The 13,305-nt window shown below is 46.7% G+C and overlaps 1 protein-coding gene across 1 annotated transcript; it reads right to left on the bottom strand.

The window, feature by feature from the left end:
* Positions 1-393: 393 nt before the first annotated feature.
* On the bottom strand, positions 394-3,584 carry LOC311136622 (transcription factor Jun-like). The gene is made up of 2 exons (XM_084170811.1): positions 3,147-3,584; positions 394-2,544 (listed from the first exon to the last, which is right to left on the bottom strand). Exon 2 carries the CDS (start codon positions 2,417-2,419, stop codon positions 1,346-1,348), a length of 1,074 nt encoding a protein of 357 aa, XP_084026937.1. The 5' UTR covers positions 2,420-2,544; positions 3,147-3,584; the 3' UTR covers positions 394-1,345.
* Positions 3,585-13,305: the final 9,721 nt, after the last annotated feature.

The following is a 13,305-nucleotide window of genomic DNA, read 5'->3' on the forward strand; positions in this document are numbered from 1 at the left end:
ACGAGGACTTAAATCCATCCTGTCCACAGAAAACATAAATATCAGAGATACATTTTGCATAAATAAATCGCTCCAGAAATGTTATAAAATAAGAAATAAAAGTCATCATCTAGTTTTGATCAAAAGCCCTTGTTCCTTTCAGCTGCTTTTCTCAACACGCCTCTCTCCTTTCTGTTGTCTATCCGTGTGTCTGTCTGTAACACAACAAGTTCATCTAAAATGTCTCTGAAAATGTATTTCTGACACAGTGCAGTTCAGGTTAACACAGCGCTGATACACAATGTATATAATATATATGTTACCACATTGAACAATATATTACTCCATCAGTGGAGTACTGCAAGTTGCCCCCCCCCCCCCCCCCCCTACACATTTTGCCATGAGGCTGAGAGAAAATGTTGCAGTTTTACAGCTAACTTCCTTTAATTCTCAAACAAATAAATGATCTACATCACATGACATCCAATGGATTTGATCAACATTGTGATACTCTGACCAATTGCTTTATTGTGTGAAAAAGCCAAATCTTAATTTTGCATTACTTCAAAATACAGTTTTCCTGTGAGTAATATGCAGGGCCTTGGAGTAACACACAAGGTTCTCCATCATTTGTCATTTTGAAATTGTTTTAAAAGTCAAACTCAGTAAAAAGTATACTTCTGATCTGACTCAAATGTTTAGCTGGCAAAAAATACTATGGTAATGACAGTAAGAAATTACTGTAGAACAGCCTTTGGAATTTATTCTGAAATCATAAGAGAGAGATGACCTTTTAGAATGTAGGAATTCCCGTTCTGAGGTGACATGTACCTATGCCCTACAGGAACCTTGAATGTTTCATACCCTCTCAGTTATTAGCATTCCTGTTTACCATAAGCACCCTGGACCTACTGAACGATATACTAGAGGCACAATGTCCTCCGCTCCTCACTCTAACCATGGTTTACCTGGTTATGTACACGGTCCAGTGTTGTAGAGCACAGCCTTCAGTCAGGTGGTTTAATGTGCTCCTATTGAGCAGAGATACCTTGGTCACTCACAGGGCTTTCTATAAAAGTCGAAAGGCAGAGATGTCCCGTGTACTTCTCTTGTTGTGTTGCTCCTGCAACTCTGGTAAATTTGTCTGTCTGTTGAGGTTAGAGAGCTGGGATTCTCCCTTCTCCAGCCACCCCATCACGTAGTTAGCATATAGAGGTGGGATTCTCCCTTCTCCAGCCACCCCATCACGTAGTTAGCATACTTTATTTACCCTCACAACACCCATCATTTACCTTGTAGAGGTACTACTTCCTTTAGAGAGGACTGACTCAGAACAACAGAAAAACACCCTCCTCATCCCCGTTGATCAGCAGCTGGTGCTCTCCCTCTCCCCGGTGCTCTTGGACTGCAGGGCCGCTGAGCTGACCGCTATCTGGCAGCCGTTGGTGACGTGATTCATGACTTTCTGTTTGAGCTGGGCCACCTGTTCCCTCAGGACCGAGGCGGTGGAGGTCAGGTCACAGTTCTGGGTCTTCAGGACCTTCACCTTCTCCTCCAGCCTGGAGATCCGCTCCAGCTTCCTCTTGCGACACTTGGACGCCGCGATCCGGTTACGCAACTTCTTCCTCTCTGCCTTGATCCTCTCCTGGGTCTCCAGGTCGATGGGAGAGAGGGAGGGAGGGGAGGAGGTGGGGTCCCCGGAAGGGTTACGTACCTCTGGGACAGTCTGAGGGGCGTCCAGGCCCCTGTTGTGGGGATGGTGGGACCCCGGGCCTCCGGGTCCGTGGTGCCCCGGGCCTGGGTAGCTGCCGGGCATCTGGCCGCCTGGGTAGGATGATGAGATGTGGTTGGGGTGGTTAGGGTTGTAGCTGCTGAGGTTGGTATAGATGGGAAGGTCTCCTGCAGACATGATGTTCCTCTGGTACGGACCTTGTACAGAGGAGGAGGGGGACATGGGGGCTCCAACCAGCTGGTTCTGTTTATGGAGATCCGCCAGGGCTTTGACGAACCCATCGGCAAAACCCTCCTGTTCGTTAGTCGCGTTGTTCCGGTACATGAAGGGGTTACCTCCGTTGTGGTTGGGCACAGGAGACGTCGTCACCAGGCCCTGGTTGGACTGGATGATGAGGTGCTCGAGGTCAGGGGAGGCCAGCTTCAGAAGGTTCATATCTGACAAACCGCCGGGCATTAACGAGCTGTTCGTGTTGCTGTTAATCCCTCCCAGATTATTAGGATTGATATTGCAGTTGCTCCCCGGCTGACCTTGGGACAGTTTCAGGCCAGAGCTGCCGTGGGAACCGCCTGAGAAGTTATGTGCCACCTTCTTACTCATCATCTTGTGTCCCTGGTAGCGTTCGTAATCTGCATGGTGTTGTCCGAAGCTGTGTGGGACACCTGGGGCCTCATCGTGGTAGAAAGGGGTTTCCATTTTACCCGTCATTGACACAGGGAGACAGAATCTTCATAATCTGATTATCAATACAGAGGTTGAAGTGTTCCACCTTGACATCAGCTGTGAAGACTAAGACTTTTTTTTCCAGAATATTCCAATATGAAATCTGCCACCTGTTAAGAGTGAAAATAAACGTTGGGATATTATAAATGTAATATGTAATTTGAAAACAAAAACCATACAGTGGGCTACATATATGATATAACTTCATCTTGACATTATATGATATACATTACTTCTATGGCTACAGGAATACAAACTAGTTTCTCTTTAGCGCAACAGTCAGAGCAACAAGCGGCAATTAATCATCGGAACCACTCTCCACACAGTACCCTACATTTCTAGAGCCTTTTCCTTTTCCGATATAATGCGGTTGTAGCATAATTGTTGAGCATTTGCTTTTATGGTGTATAAATCATAATTCATATACTTATCGCTTCGGTGGAAAATGCAACCTTACAAATTAATGAAAATGAAACAACTGTAGCCTACTCTCTTTTGATATTGGGTTTATATTATTGGGTTCATAGGCTACTATTTACAGTTCCTAATAGTTTCATCCTGTTTTGATACGGCTTATCATGGGAGTCTCCTAGATGAATAGCATACAGTTGGATATTTTCACCATATTATTTTTTCATACAGTAGGCTACATTATTATGACCAATTCCAAGTATAGTGTAACGTAATAATGTTAATGTTAAAATATACGTACAATAGGCGAACGTCTCACAATGTCTCACGTCTCACAATGATGACAGGAAAGCCCGTTCAGTGCGATGACTAGTTGATTAGCCTACCAACGTTACGTTTCGAGAAATAACGTCCCCCTGAAACAACCCAGTGACTCAACTGTCAGCCGGTGACTCGAGTTAATCACACCGATCAACGGTGACACAGAATACCATCCATCGTATGGTAGATGTTACCCACGCACGCTGCCTGTGAGCCGGTCGAGTGTGTATGTTCAGATTATCTATAAAAAATGAATACGATATCCGTGCGTTAAACAAAAATCTTCCTACAAATTCAGGAGAAAAAATTCATTGAATCCAGTTTATTCTCTTTACATTGACAGTTGACATAGGAGAAATCGAGCTTCTCTTCCTTCTGCTACTCTCGTCGCCTCTCGTTTCCTCGTCTGAGCTGCAGTTTGCCACCGCTGTCAGTTGGACTGTGGGGTTTTCTGCTTGGTGATTACTAATACCATACGCCTCTCTCTCTCTCTCTCTCTCTCTCTCTCTCTCTCTCTCTCTCTCTCTCTCTCCTCCTAGTTCCTGAAACTACTCTGCATATATATCACACAGTCACTGACGCCTCCTCTCCTCTATGCCGCGTCGCTCAAAGGTTTCTTTCTTTTTATTGGCCATTTGAAAGCAAGCTACTATCTCAAAGTGTTTGTTACTGTACAATACACATGTGTACATTTAAAACGTTTCCCGAAAATGTAGTCTAGTGCCCAGTGCGACAGGACAACCTGGTCTCAGAGCATTTCGTATTATTTGGTACATAAAGCCCAGACTCACAATTTAGAATGATATGATCTGTTTCATATGGTATGTATTAATTTGTGGATGTCCATCATCCATTTCGTAAGATATGTTCCGAATCACAATTTGTATGATACACTACATGACCAATTGTATGTGGACACCTGCTCGTCGAAAATCTCATTCCAAAATCATGGGCAATAATATGGAGTTTGTCCCCTCTTTACTGCTATAACAGCCTCCACTCTTCTGGGAAGGATTTCCACTAGATGTTGGAACATTGCTGTGGGGACTTGCTCCCATTCAGTCACAAGAGCATTAGTGAGGACAGGCACTGATGTTGGGCGATTAGGCCTGGCTTGCAGTTGGCGTTCCAATTCATCCCAAAGGTGTTAGATGAAGTCAAGTTCTTCCACATCGATCTCGACAAACCATTTCTTTATGGACCTCGCTTTATGCACGGCGGCATTGTCATGCTGAAACAGCACAGAATCATCCAGAATGTCATTGTATGATGTAGCATTAAGATTTCCCTTCACTGGAACTAAGGGGCCTAGCATAAACCATGAAAAACAGCCCCAAACCATTATTCCTCCTCCACCAAACTTTACAGTTGGCATCCGCCCAACCCAGATTCGTCCGTCGGACTGCCAGATGGTGAAGCGTGATTCATCACTCCAGAGAATGTGTTTCCACCGCTCCAGAGTCCAATGGTGGAGAGCTTTACACCACTCCAGCTGACACTTGGCATTGTGCATGGTAATCTTAGGCTTGTGTACGGCTGCTCGGCCATGGAAACCCATTTCATGATGCTCCGGATGAACAGTTCTTGTGCTGACGTTGCTTCCAGAGGCAGTTTGGAACTCGGTAGTTAGTGTTGCAACTGAGGACAGATAGATTTTTACGCGTATGAAACACGCCTCAGCACTCGGCGGTCCCGTTCTGCAGCTTGTGTGGCCTACCACTTCACCGGCTGAGCTGTTGTTGCTTCTAGAAGTTTCCACTTCACAATAACAGCACTTACAGTTATAATAATATAATAATATGCCATTTAGCAGACGCTTTTATCCAAAGCGACTTACATTCATGTGTGCATACATTTTTACGTATGGGTGGTCGCAGGGATCGAACCCACTACCCTGGCGTTACAAGCGCCGTGCTCTACCAGCTGAGCTACAGAGGACCACAGTTGACAGTTGACAGTTGACCGGGGCAGCTCAAGCAGGGAAGACTTTCCAACTGACTTGTTGGAAAGGTGGCATCCAATGACGGTGCCACGTTGAAAGTCACTGAGCTCTTCAGTAAGGCCATTCTACTGCCAATGTTTGTCTATGGAGATTGTATCACTGTGTGTTCGATTTTATACACCTGTCAGCAACGGGTGTGGCTGAATTAGCCGAATCCACTATTTTGAAGAGGTGTCCACATACTTTTGTAATATAGGGTATGTTGCGAAATCGCACAACATACAATATGTTACGAATTTGCGAAAAGTATAATATGTTACGAATTCTAATTCGTTGTGCTAACGTTAGCTAGGTGGCTAGGTGGCTAACACTAACGTTAGCTGGGTTAGGGTTAGGGTTAATGTTAGGGTTAAGGTTAAGGTTAGGAGTTATGTTAAAAGGTTAAGATTAGGGGAAGGGTTAGCTAAAAAGGTAAAGGTTAGGGGTTAGGGTTAGCGGAAGGGTGAACTAACATGCTAAGTAGATGCAAGGTTCCTAAAAATAAGTAGTTGAAAAATTGCTAATTAGCTAAAATGCTAAAGTTGTCCGTGATGAAATTTGAACACCCTCCTTTAGTTTTTCCCTTAAGTAACCTTCTGTGTTATGTAACCATGCCAAAATGTAACATGTCAAACTAATATGGTTGTCCTGGATTTAAGTTTACTATGTTACATCTAGTCTATTAGACCAGGCTGGAAAGGCCTAGCATACTCAGGGCTGGACTATGCATTTGGGGCTCCGGGGTACCGACCTCCGGGGCCCCCATTTGACAGTTTTAAGCTAATTTTGCTGTTTTAAAGATAATTTCCTGCAATTCTACACATTTTACCATTAAATACTATCTGCCCCAACCCCCCAAAAATACATAAAATACAAATATTTAGGGGGGGTACTCTGTAATAGCTACAGTACTCTGTAATGGGCTGGTACAATAGGCTACCACAAAATGGACTGCCCGAGTGAGGATAGACGGGTAACTATTACACTCTAAAGCAGTGACGTCAGTTCAGCTGAGGCCCGTTACTATAGTGTATTGTGCAGTGAACTTTAGGCCTAGCAGGGCAGGACACTCTAAACCTGGTAGGCTAGACAACTGCCTTCCAACTAAGGCAGGGGTCTGTGATCTGAGCACGGCAGCAGACCTGCAAGCGGGGCAGCTAACTTAGGGCCTAGCAGGGCACGGGGCTCTAAGTCTGGTGGGCTAGGATGCTGCATACCAAGTAAGGTATGGGGGTCTGTGATCCATGAAGGGCAGGAAAACTGCAGACCTGATGGAGGAGCAAACATGGGGCCTAGTTGGGTAGAATACCAAGCGCCTGGAAAAGCAGTAGCAAACTTAGGGGCTACTAGTGCAGGGGACTGTGAACCTAGAAGGGCAGAGGACTGGGGGCCTAGTATTAAGGCAATGGTCCAGGAACCTAAGCCAGAATAGTGTGAGCCTGCAACTAGGGGTAAAGACTGAGGGCAGGATATGGCTGGAAACTGAGGACTTACCAAGGAGGCAGGATAGACTGGACCTACCAGGAAGTCAGGGAACTCAATACTTACTTGAGAGACAGGAAACATTCCCTCCTCCACGAGGGAGGCAGGGAACTCTAAACCTGACCCTACCAGGAAAGGAGGGGAACTCTGAACCTAACAGGAAGGAAGGGTACCCCGACCCTGCCGAGAAGGAAGGGAACACTGATCCTACGAGGGAGGAAGGGAACTCTGACCCTACTGTGGTGGAAAGGAACTCTGACCCTACCGTGGTGGCAAGGAACTCTGACCCTACCGGGATAGCAGGGAACTGGGCGTCTAGGTCAAGGGGGACATTGGGGGTGACTTCTGGTGGTTCACCCAGGGCGATGTCTGATAGGTCCCCCATGGAGAGGACTGGAGGGTCCCCTGAGGAAAGTTCTGGAAGATCTGGGGGTATCAGGGTCCTCGAGGCTGGCGGTAGCAGGGTGCTAGCAGATGGGGCCAGCAGGGATCCCAGGTCTTGGACTGGCAGGGGCTGACAGGGCCTTGTCCTTATGGCCGCAGGCTGGGCCTTGACAGCGGCAGGCTGAACTTTGAAGACAGGACTGGGCTGATCCCACCAGGCCATGGTGGGAGAGGCTCCAATGTCTGGGCTGCACTCCATCCTAGTAGCGGGCGATGAATCCACCACTGTCTTGGGCTCCAGGACAGGAGTCGGAGGGGGCTCCTAGGGGAGAGCAGGTGGAGTCTTTGTGGCTGAAGGTTCCAGGGCAGCAGGCAGTCGAACCTCGGGCACGAGAGCGTCTGCCTCGACCAGCAGGGGTTCCTCACTGGGAGAAGAGGATGACTCCGCAATGGCAACCAGAACAGGCCCCATAGCAGCGGCTGGCTGTGGCTCCACGACTGGAGCGGGAGTCTCCCTAACTATGGCTAGTCAATGGCTCTGGCTAAAGAGGGTGCAGACCTTGGTGTGGTTGTGTCAAACTGGAGGGGAGCTAGGCTGCTCTGGAGAGCAGAGGCAGACTCGACGGTCCCGTGCCTCCAGCCGGGTGGCCTAGAGGGGCTTCAGTTGGGATAGCAGCTGGGCCACCTCGGGGGGAGGTGACACTCCCGACACTCTTGTAGATGCAACGTAGGCTCCAACCGGGGGGGGGGGCTGGAGGGACGACGATCTGTTGAATAGCTGGGCCACCTCGGAGGTCCCGGGGAGGTGGCGATGGCTCTGGCCGGGGGGCCGTAGAGCGGCATCTACTAGGGGAGTGGCTGGGCTGCCTCGGCTTGTAGTTGAAGTCCCAAAAGTTCAGTGAAGGTGGCGAACGCTCAGGCCAGGGGGGCCTGTAGTAGTGTCTCTCAGGGAAGTAGCCAGGCTGACTCGGGGAGTATCAGTGGTGATGGCACTCCTGTAGAGGTGATGATGGCTCTAGCCAGGGGAGCCTAGAGCGGTGACAGTCAGGAGAGTAGCGGCGGTATTCATGCTCCCGTGGCTGTGACTCTGGCCGGGAGGCCCTAGAGTATGCCCTCCTGATCCTTCCTCGTAGCAGCTCCCAGCTGGGTGTGATCCCTCCCTGACCCCTGAGAATGCCTGGAGCAGGGCTGGTCGACTGTGCAATGCGATGAGAGACTTCAGTGACTGGCCTCGCAGCTCATCTTCTTCTGTGTCTCGAAAACTTTGTGTGTGTGTTGTGGGTGTTGAAAACATCCCCATACGGCTTAGAAATGCAGGTTAGCTGGTCTGTACCCTGGGGCGCAGAAACGACTCCTCTTTTGGGCACTGGAACATCTTCGCTGTAGTCAGGTCAGAATCCGGCGATATGAAGGAGCATGAAAAAAAGGCTAGCTGGAGCTTGTCTGAGCAGTCGACTGTGAATGCCCTCACCCGCTAGTACTTTATGCTGATTTTTAAAAATCCTATGTTTTTCATGAAATTGGATGATATTTGGATGAAACCAGATCAATACACCAATGATAACATGATATTCTCTTACCTAATTTAAATAAGTACCGCCACGTAACCAACATCAGAAAAGGCATATTTGGTACTTATATGTTTCCCCTTTCATCTGTGTCTGGTGTTAGCTAGTTACTGGCTAGCTAGGTCTTCATCTGTCTGGTGTTAGCTAGTTACTGGCTAGCTAGGTCTTCATCTGTGTCTGGTGTTAGCTAGTTACTTGCTAGCTAGGTCTTCATCTGTCTGGTGTTAGCTAGTTACTGGCTAGCTAGGTCTTCATCTGTCTGGTGTTAGCTAGTTAGTGGCTAGCTAGGTCTTCATCTGTCTGGTGTTAGCTAGTTACTGGCTAGCTAGGTCTTCATCTGTCTGGTGTTAGCTAGTTACTGGCTAGCTAGGTCTTCATCTGTCTGGTGTTAGCTAGTTACTGGCTAGCTAGGTCTTCATCTGTATCTGGTGTTAGCTAGTTACTGGCTAGCTAGGTCTTCATCTGTATCTGGTGTTAGCTAGTTACTGGCTAGCTAGGTCTTCATCTGTCTGGTGTTAGCTAGTTACTGGCTAGCTAGGTCTTCATCTGTGTCTGGTGTTAGCTAGTTACTGGCTAGCTAGGTCTTCATCTGTCTGGTGTTAGCTAGTTACTGGCTAGCTAGGTCTTCATCTGTCTGGTGTTAGCTAGTTACTGGCTAGCTAGGTCTTCATCTGTGTCTGGTGTTAGCTAGTTACTGGCTAGCTAGGTCTTCATCTGTCTGGTGTTAGCTAGTTACTGGCTAGCTAGGTCTTCATCTGTCTGGTGTTAGCTAGTTACTGGCTAGCTAGGTCTTCATCTGTGTCTGGTGTTAGCTAGTTACTGGCTAGCTAGGTCTTCATCTGTCTGGTGTTAGCTAGTTAGTGGCTAGCTAGGTCTTCATCTGTCTGGTGTTAGCTAGTTACTGGCTAGCTAGGTCTTCATCTGTCTGGTGTTAGCTAGTTACTGGCTAGCTAGGTCTTCATCTGTCTGGTGTTAGCTAGTTACCGGCTAGCTAGGTCTTCATCTGTGTCTGGTGTTAGCTAGTTACTGGCTAGCTAGGTCTTCATCTGTCTGGTGTTAGCTAGTTACTGGCTAGCTAGGTCTTCATCTGTCTGGTGTTAGCTAGTTACTGGCTAGCTAGGTCTTCATCTGTCTGGTGTTAGCTAGTTACTGGCTAGCTAGGTCTTCATCTGTCTGGTGTTAGCTAGTTACTGGCTAGCTAGGTCTTCATCATCTGTCTGGTGTTAGCTAGTTACTGGCTAGCTAGGTCTTCATCTGTCTGGTGTTAGCTAGTTACTGGCTAGCTAGGTCTTCATCTGTGGCTGGTGTTAGCTAGTTACTGGCTAGCTAGGTCTTCATCTGTGTCTGGTGTTAGCTAGTTACTGGCTAGCTAGGTCTTCATCTGTCTGGTGTTAGCTAGTTACTGGCTAGCTAGGTCTTCATCTGTCTGGTGTTAGCTAGTTACTGGCTAGCTAGGTCTTCATCTGTCTGGTGTTAGCTAGTTACTGGCTAGCTAGGTCTTCATCTGTCTGGTGTTAGCTAGTTACTGGCTAGCTAGGTCTTCATCTGTCTGGTGTTAGCTAGTTACTGGCTAGCTAGGTCTTCATCTGTCTGGTGTTAGCTAGTTACTGGCTAGCTAGGTCTTCATCTGTGTCTGTGGTTAGCTAGTTACTGGCTAGCTAGGTCTTCATCTGTCTGGTGTTAGCTAGTTACTGGCTAGCTAGGTCTTCATCTGTCTGGTGTTAGCTAGTTACTGGCTAGCTAGGTTTTCATCCAGCATGGAACAAAAGGGGGGAAGGGTCGTTCAAAACTCTGACGCTGTTGTCACGTCAACACATCCGTCAGTGCTGCTGTGAACCGCATCACAAAGTGACCTGCCAAACAGGAGATGTGTAAAGAAAGCGACATCATTGATGCAGTTTCAAGGTTGTTTGAGTTGCTTTGTGTATCACCAAATTTTCTTGAGAAGTTTTTCAGAAACACTGTTCACTGCATCCAAGTTTCTTGACAGTCAAGGCGAGCTCATGAATATAAGTTCCCCGCCCACTCAGCCTGTCTTTTATAATAATAATAATAATAATAATAATAATAATAATAATAATAATAATGTATTTTCAAACTTCCTGGTAGTTAGCCATGAGAGAAAAAGTTATTTCCTCAAATTGTGAGCATTTCTATCCACAAAAACATTATTATTGGTGATATTTTAGTCACTCAACAGGCTATTTTACATGGGAATCAGAATGACGTTTAAGGTTTGACTTGCTGCAGGTTGTATGGCAAGTACAAGGCAGATGTGTCCATATCCAAATTTGATTGGCTCTTGGTCTCCACCACGCATTAGCACACACACAGAGACTAGAAGTGATCTTCATGATTATTGCAGATGCACGAACAAACAATTCTAGAAAACACACAGAAAACTTGGTCCCCAGCCAAACTTTTGAGTACTCATCGGCTGAAGACGATAACCACTCTGAGCTAGAGTCCAAATGTCCATTCCAAGGGGCTGAGATGGACAGCTGAGATGGTGAGCTATCACCCTAATGGGACTGTAGGGGAACTAATGGCGCAATTCCACTAGAGGAACCAAACCATGCCAGGCCGGAACCAGCACCAACTAGCCTTGTTGGTTCTTGGTTGTTTTCCATTTGCCGTGAAACTGGAAACAGGACTAGGTTTAATTTGCGTGAAAAACTGCTAGTGATGATTTTAAGACAGCGACCGTTCTGGAGGACTTAGTATGGAGGATGGTAACGTTCTGGAGGACTTAGTATGGAGGATGGTAATGTTCTGGAGGACTAAGTATGGAGGAGGGAGACGTTCTGGAGGACTAAGTATGGAGGAGGGTTCTGGAGGACTAAGTATGGAGGAGGGTTCTGGAGGACTAAGTATGGAGGAGGGAGACGTTCTGGAGGACTAAGTATGGAGGAACGTTCTGGAGGACTAAGTATGGAGGAGGGAGACGTTCTGGAGGACTAAGTATGGAGGAGGGAGACGTTCTGGAGGACTAAGTATGGAGGAGGGTAACGTTCTGGAGGACTAAGTATGGAGGAGGGAGACGTTCTGGAGGACTAAGTATAGAGGAGGGAGACGTTCTGGAGGACTAAGTATGGAGGAGGGTAACGTTCTGGAGGACTAGGTATGGAGGAGGGTAACGTTCTGGAGGACTAAGTATGGAGGAGGGTAACGTTCTGGAGGACTACGTATGGAGGAGGGAGACGTTCTGGAGGACTAAGTATGGAGGAGGGTAACGTTCTGGAGGACTAAGTATGGAGGAGGGTTCTGGAGGACTAAGTATGGAGGAGGGTAACGTTCTGGAGGACTAAGTATGGAGGAGGGAGACGTTCTGGAGGACTAAGTATGGAGGAGGGTAACGTTCTGGAGGACTAGGTATGGAGGAGGGTAACGTTCTGGAGGACTAAGTATGGAGGAGGGTAACGTTCTGGAGGACTACGTATGGAGGAGGGAGACGTTCTGGAGGACTAGGTATGGAGGAGGGTTCTGGAGGACTAAGTATGGAGGAGAGTTCTGGAGGACTAAGTATGGAGGAGGGTTCTGGAGGACTAAGTATGGATGAGGGTTCTGGAGGACTTGGCCGAGTTATTTTGTGTCATCCTTTTAATTTTTCTGTTCGTGGGCAGCAATGGAGACTGAACGGGAGAGGATCGCTTCAGCCGGTTGAAAGACCAGCTTACCCATCGTAAAGAAACATTCAAGAGAGGTATGTGCATCTGTTTAGCTAGCGGTTGTGTATCTGTCTTTGTGAATTGTTCCAAACTTATTTGGAATGAGGACAGCCATTACAGCTTGTAATTAAGTCCTGCAATATGGTAGTATGCTGTGTGTGATACAGTAACAGTCTGTGCCGTTTATGATCAGGGATGATGAATTCTGTTGATGATATCGTGTAGGAGCCTAAACCTATCAATGTTACATTGAGCTGGGTGAATGGAATATGAATGACAGTCAATACAGCATATTGGATGACTGTTATTCATATTCCATTCACCCAGCTCAATGTAACATCGATAGGTTTAGGCTACTACACGATACTCAAATGTTCCCTGTACCCATCATGAGGTTGCTACAACCTAGCCTATGAATGAAAGTTTACAATGTACAGTACCAGTTAAAAGTTTGGACACGCCTACTCATTCTTTGTTTTTAATATTTTCTACATTGTAGAATAATAGTGAAGACATCGAAGCTATGAAATAACACACATGAAATCATGTAGTAAATATTTTATATTTGAGATTCTTCAAAGTAGCCACCCTTTGCCTTGATGACAGCTTTGCACACTCTTGGCATTCTCTCAACCAGCTTCACCTGGAATGCTTTTCCAACAGTCTTGAAAAGAGTTCCCACATATGCTGAGCACTTGTTGGCTGCTTTTCCTTCACTCTGAAGTCCCCTATTGCCAGGATGCAGGCATGCATCATAACACATCAACATGCTATATTAATATATGAACCTGGTGAAATACACAAAGTACTTTAACAACTGTGACATGCACACGCCTGTTCGCAAAACTATGTGGAGGTATGGGATCAGAGCATGACAATGTTCTATTTCACACCGAGGCTTGGTGGTTATCAAGGGGGAGTGTTGGAAAGATTTTTCGCATTGAGAGAAGAACTGTTGTCATTCACAATGGATGTAAAAAAAACTGACTTGGTTGACTTTCTGTGTAATGAAAAGAAAATAACACACAAAACAGCATCAGTAAGTGTCCCACACGA

This window comes from Coregonus lavaretus (genome assembly GCF_964263955.1).
Source record: "Coregonus lavaretus genome assembly, chromosome: 10".
In the NCBI taxonomy this organism is placed as follows: domain Eukaryota; kingdom Metazoa; phylum Chordata; class Actinopteri; order Salmoniformes; family Salmonidae; genus Coregonus; species Coregonus lavaretus.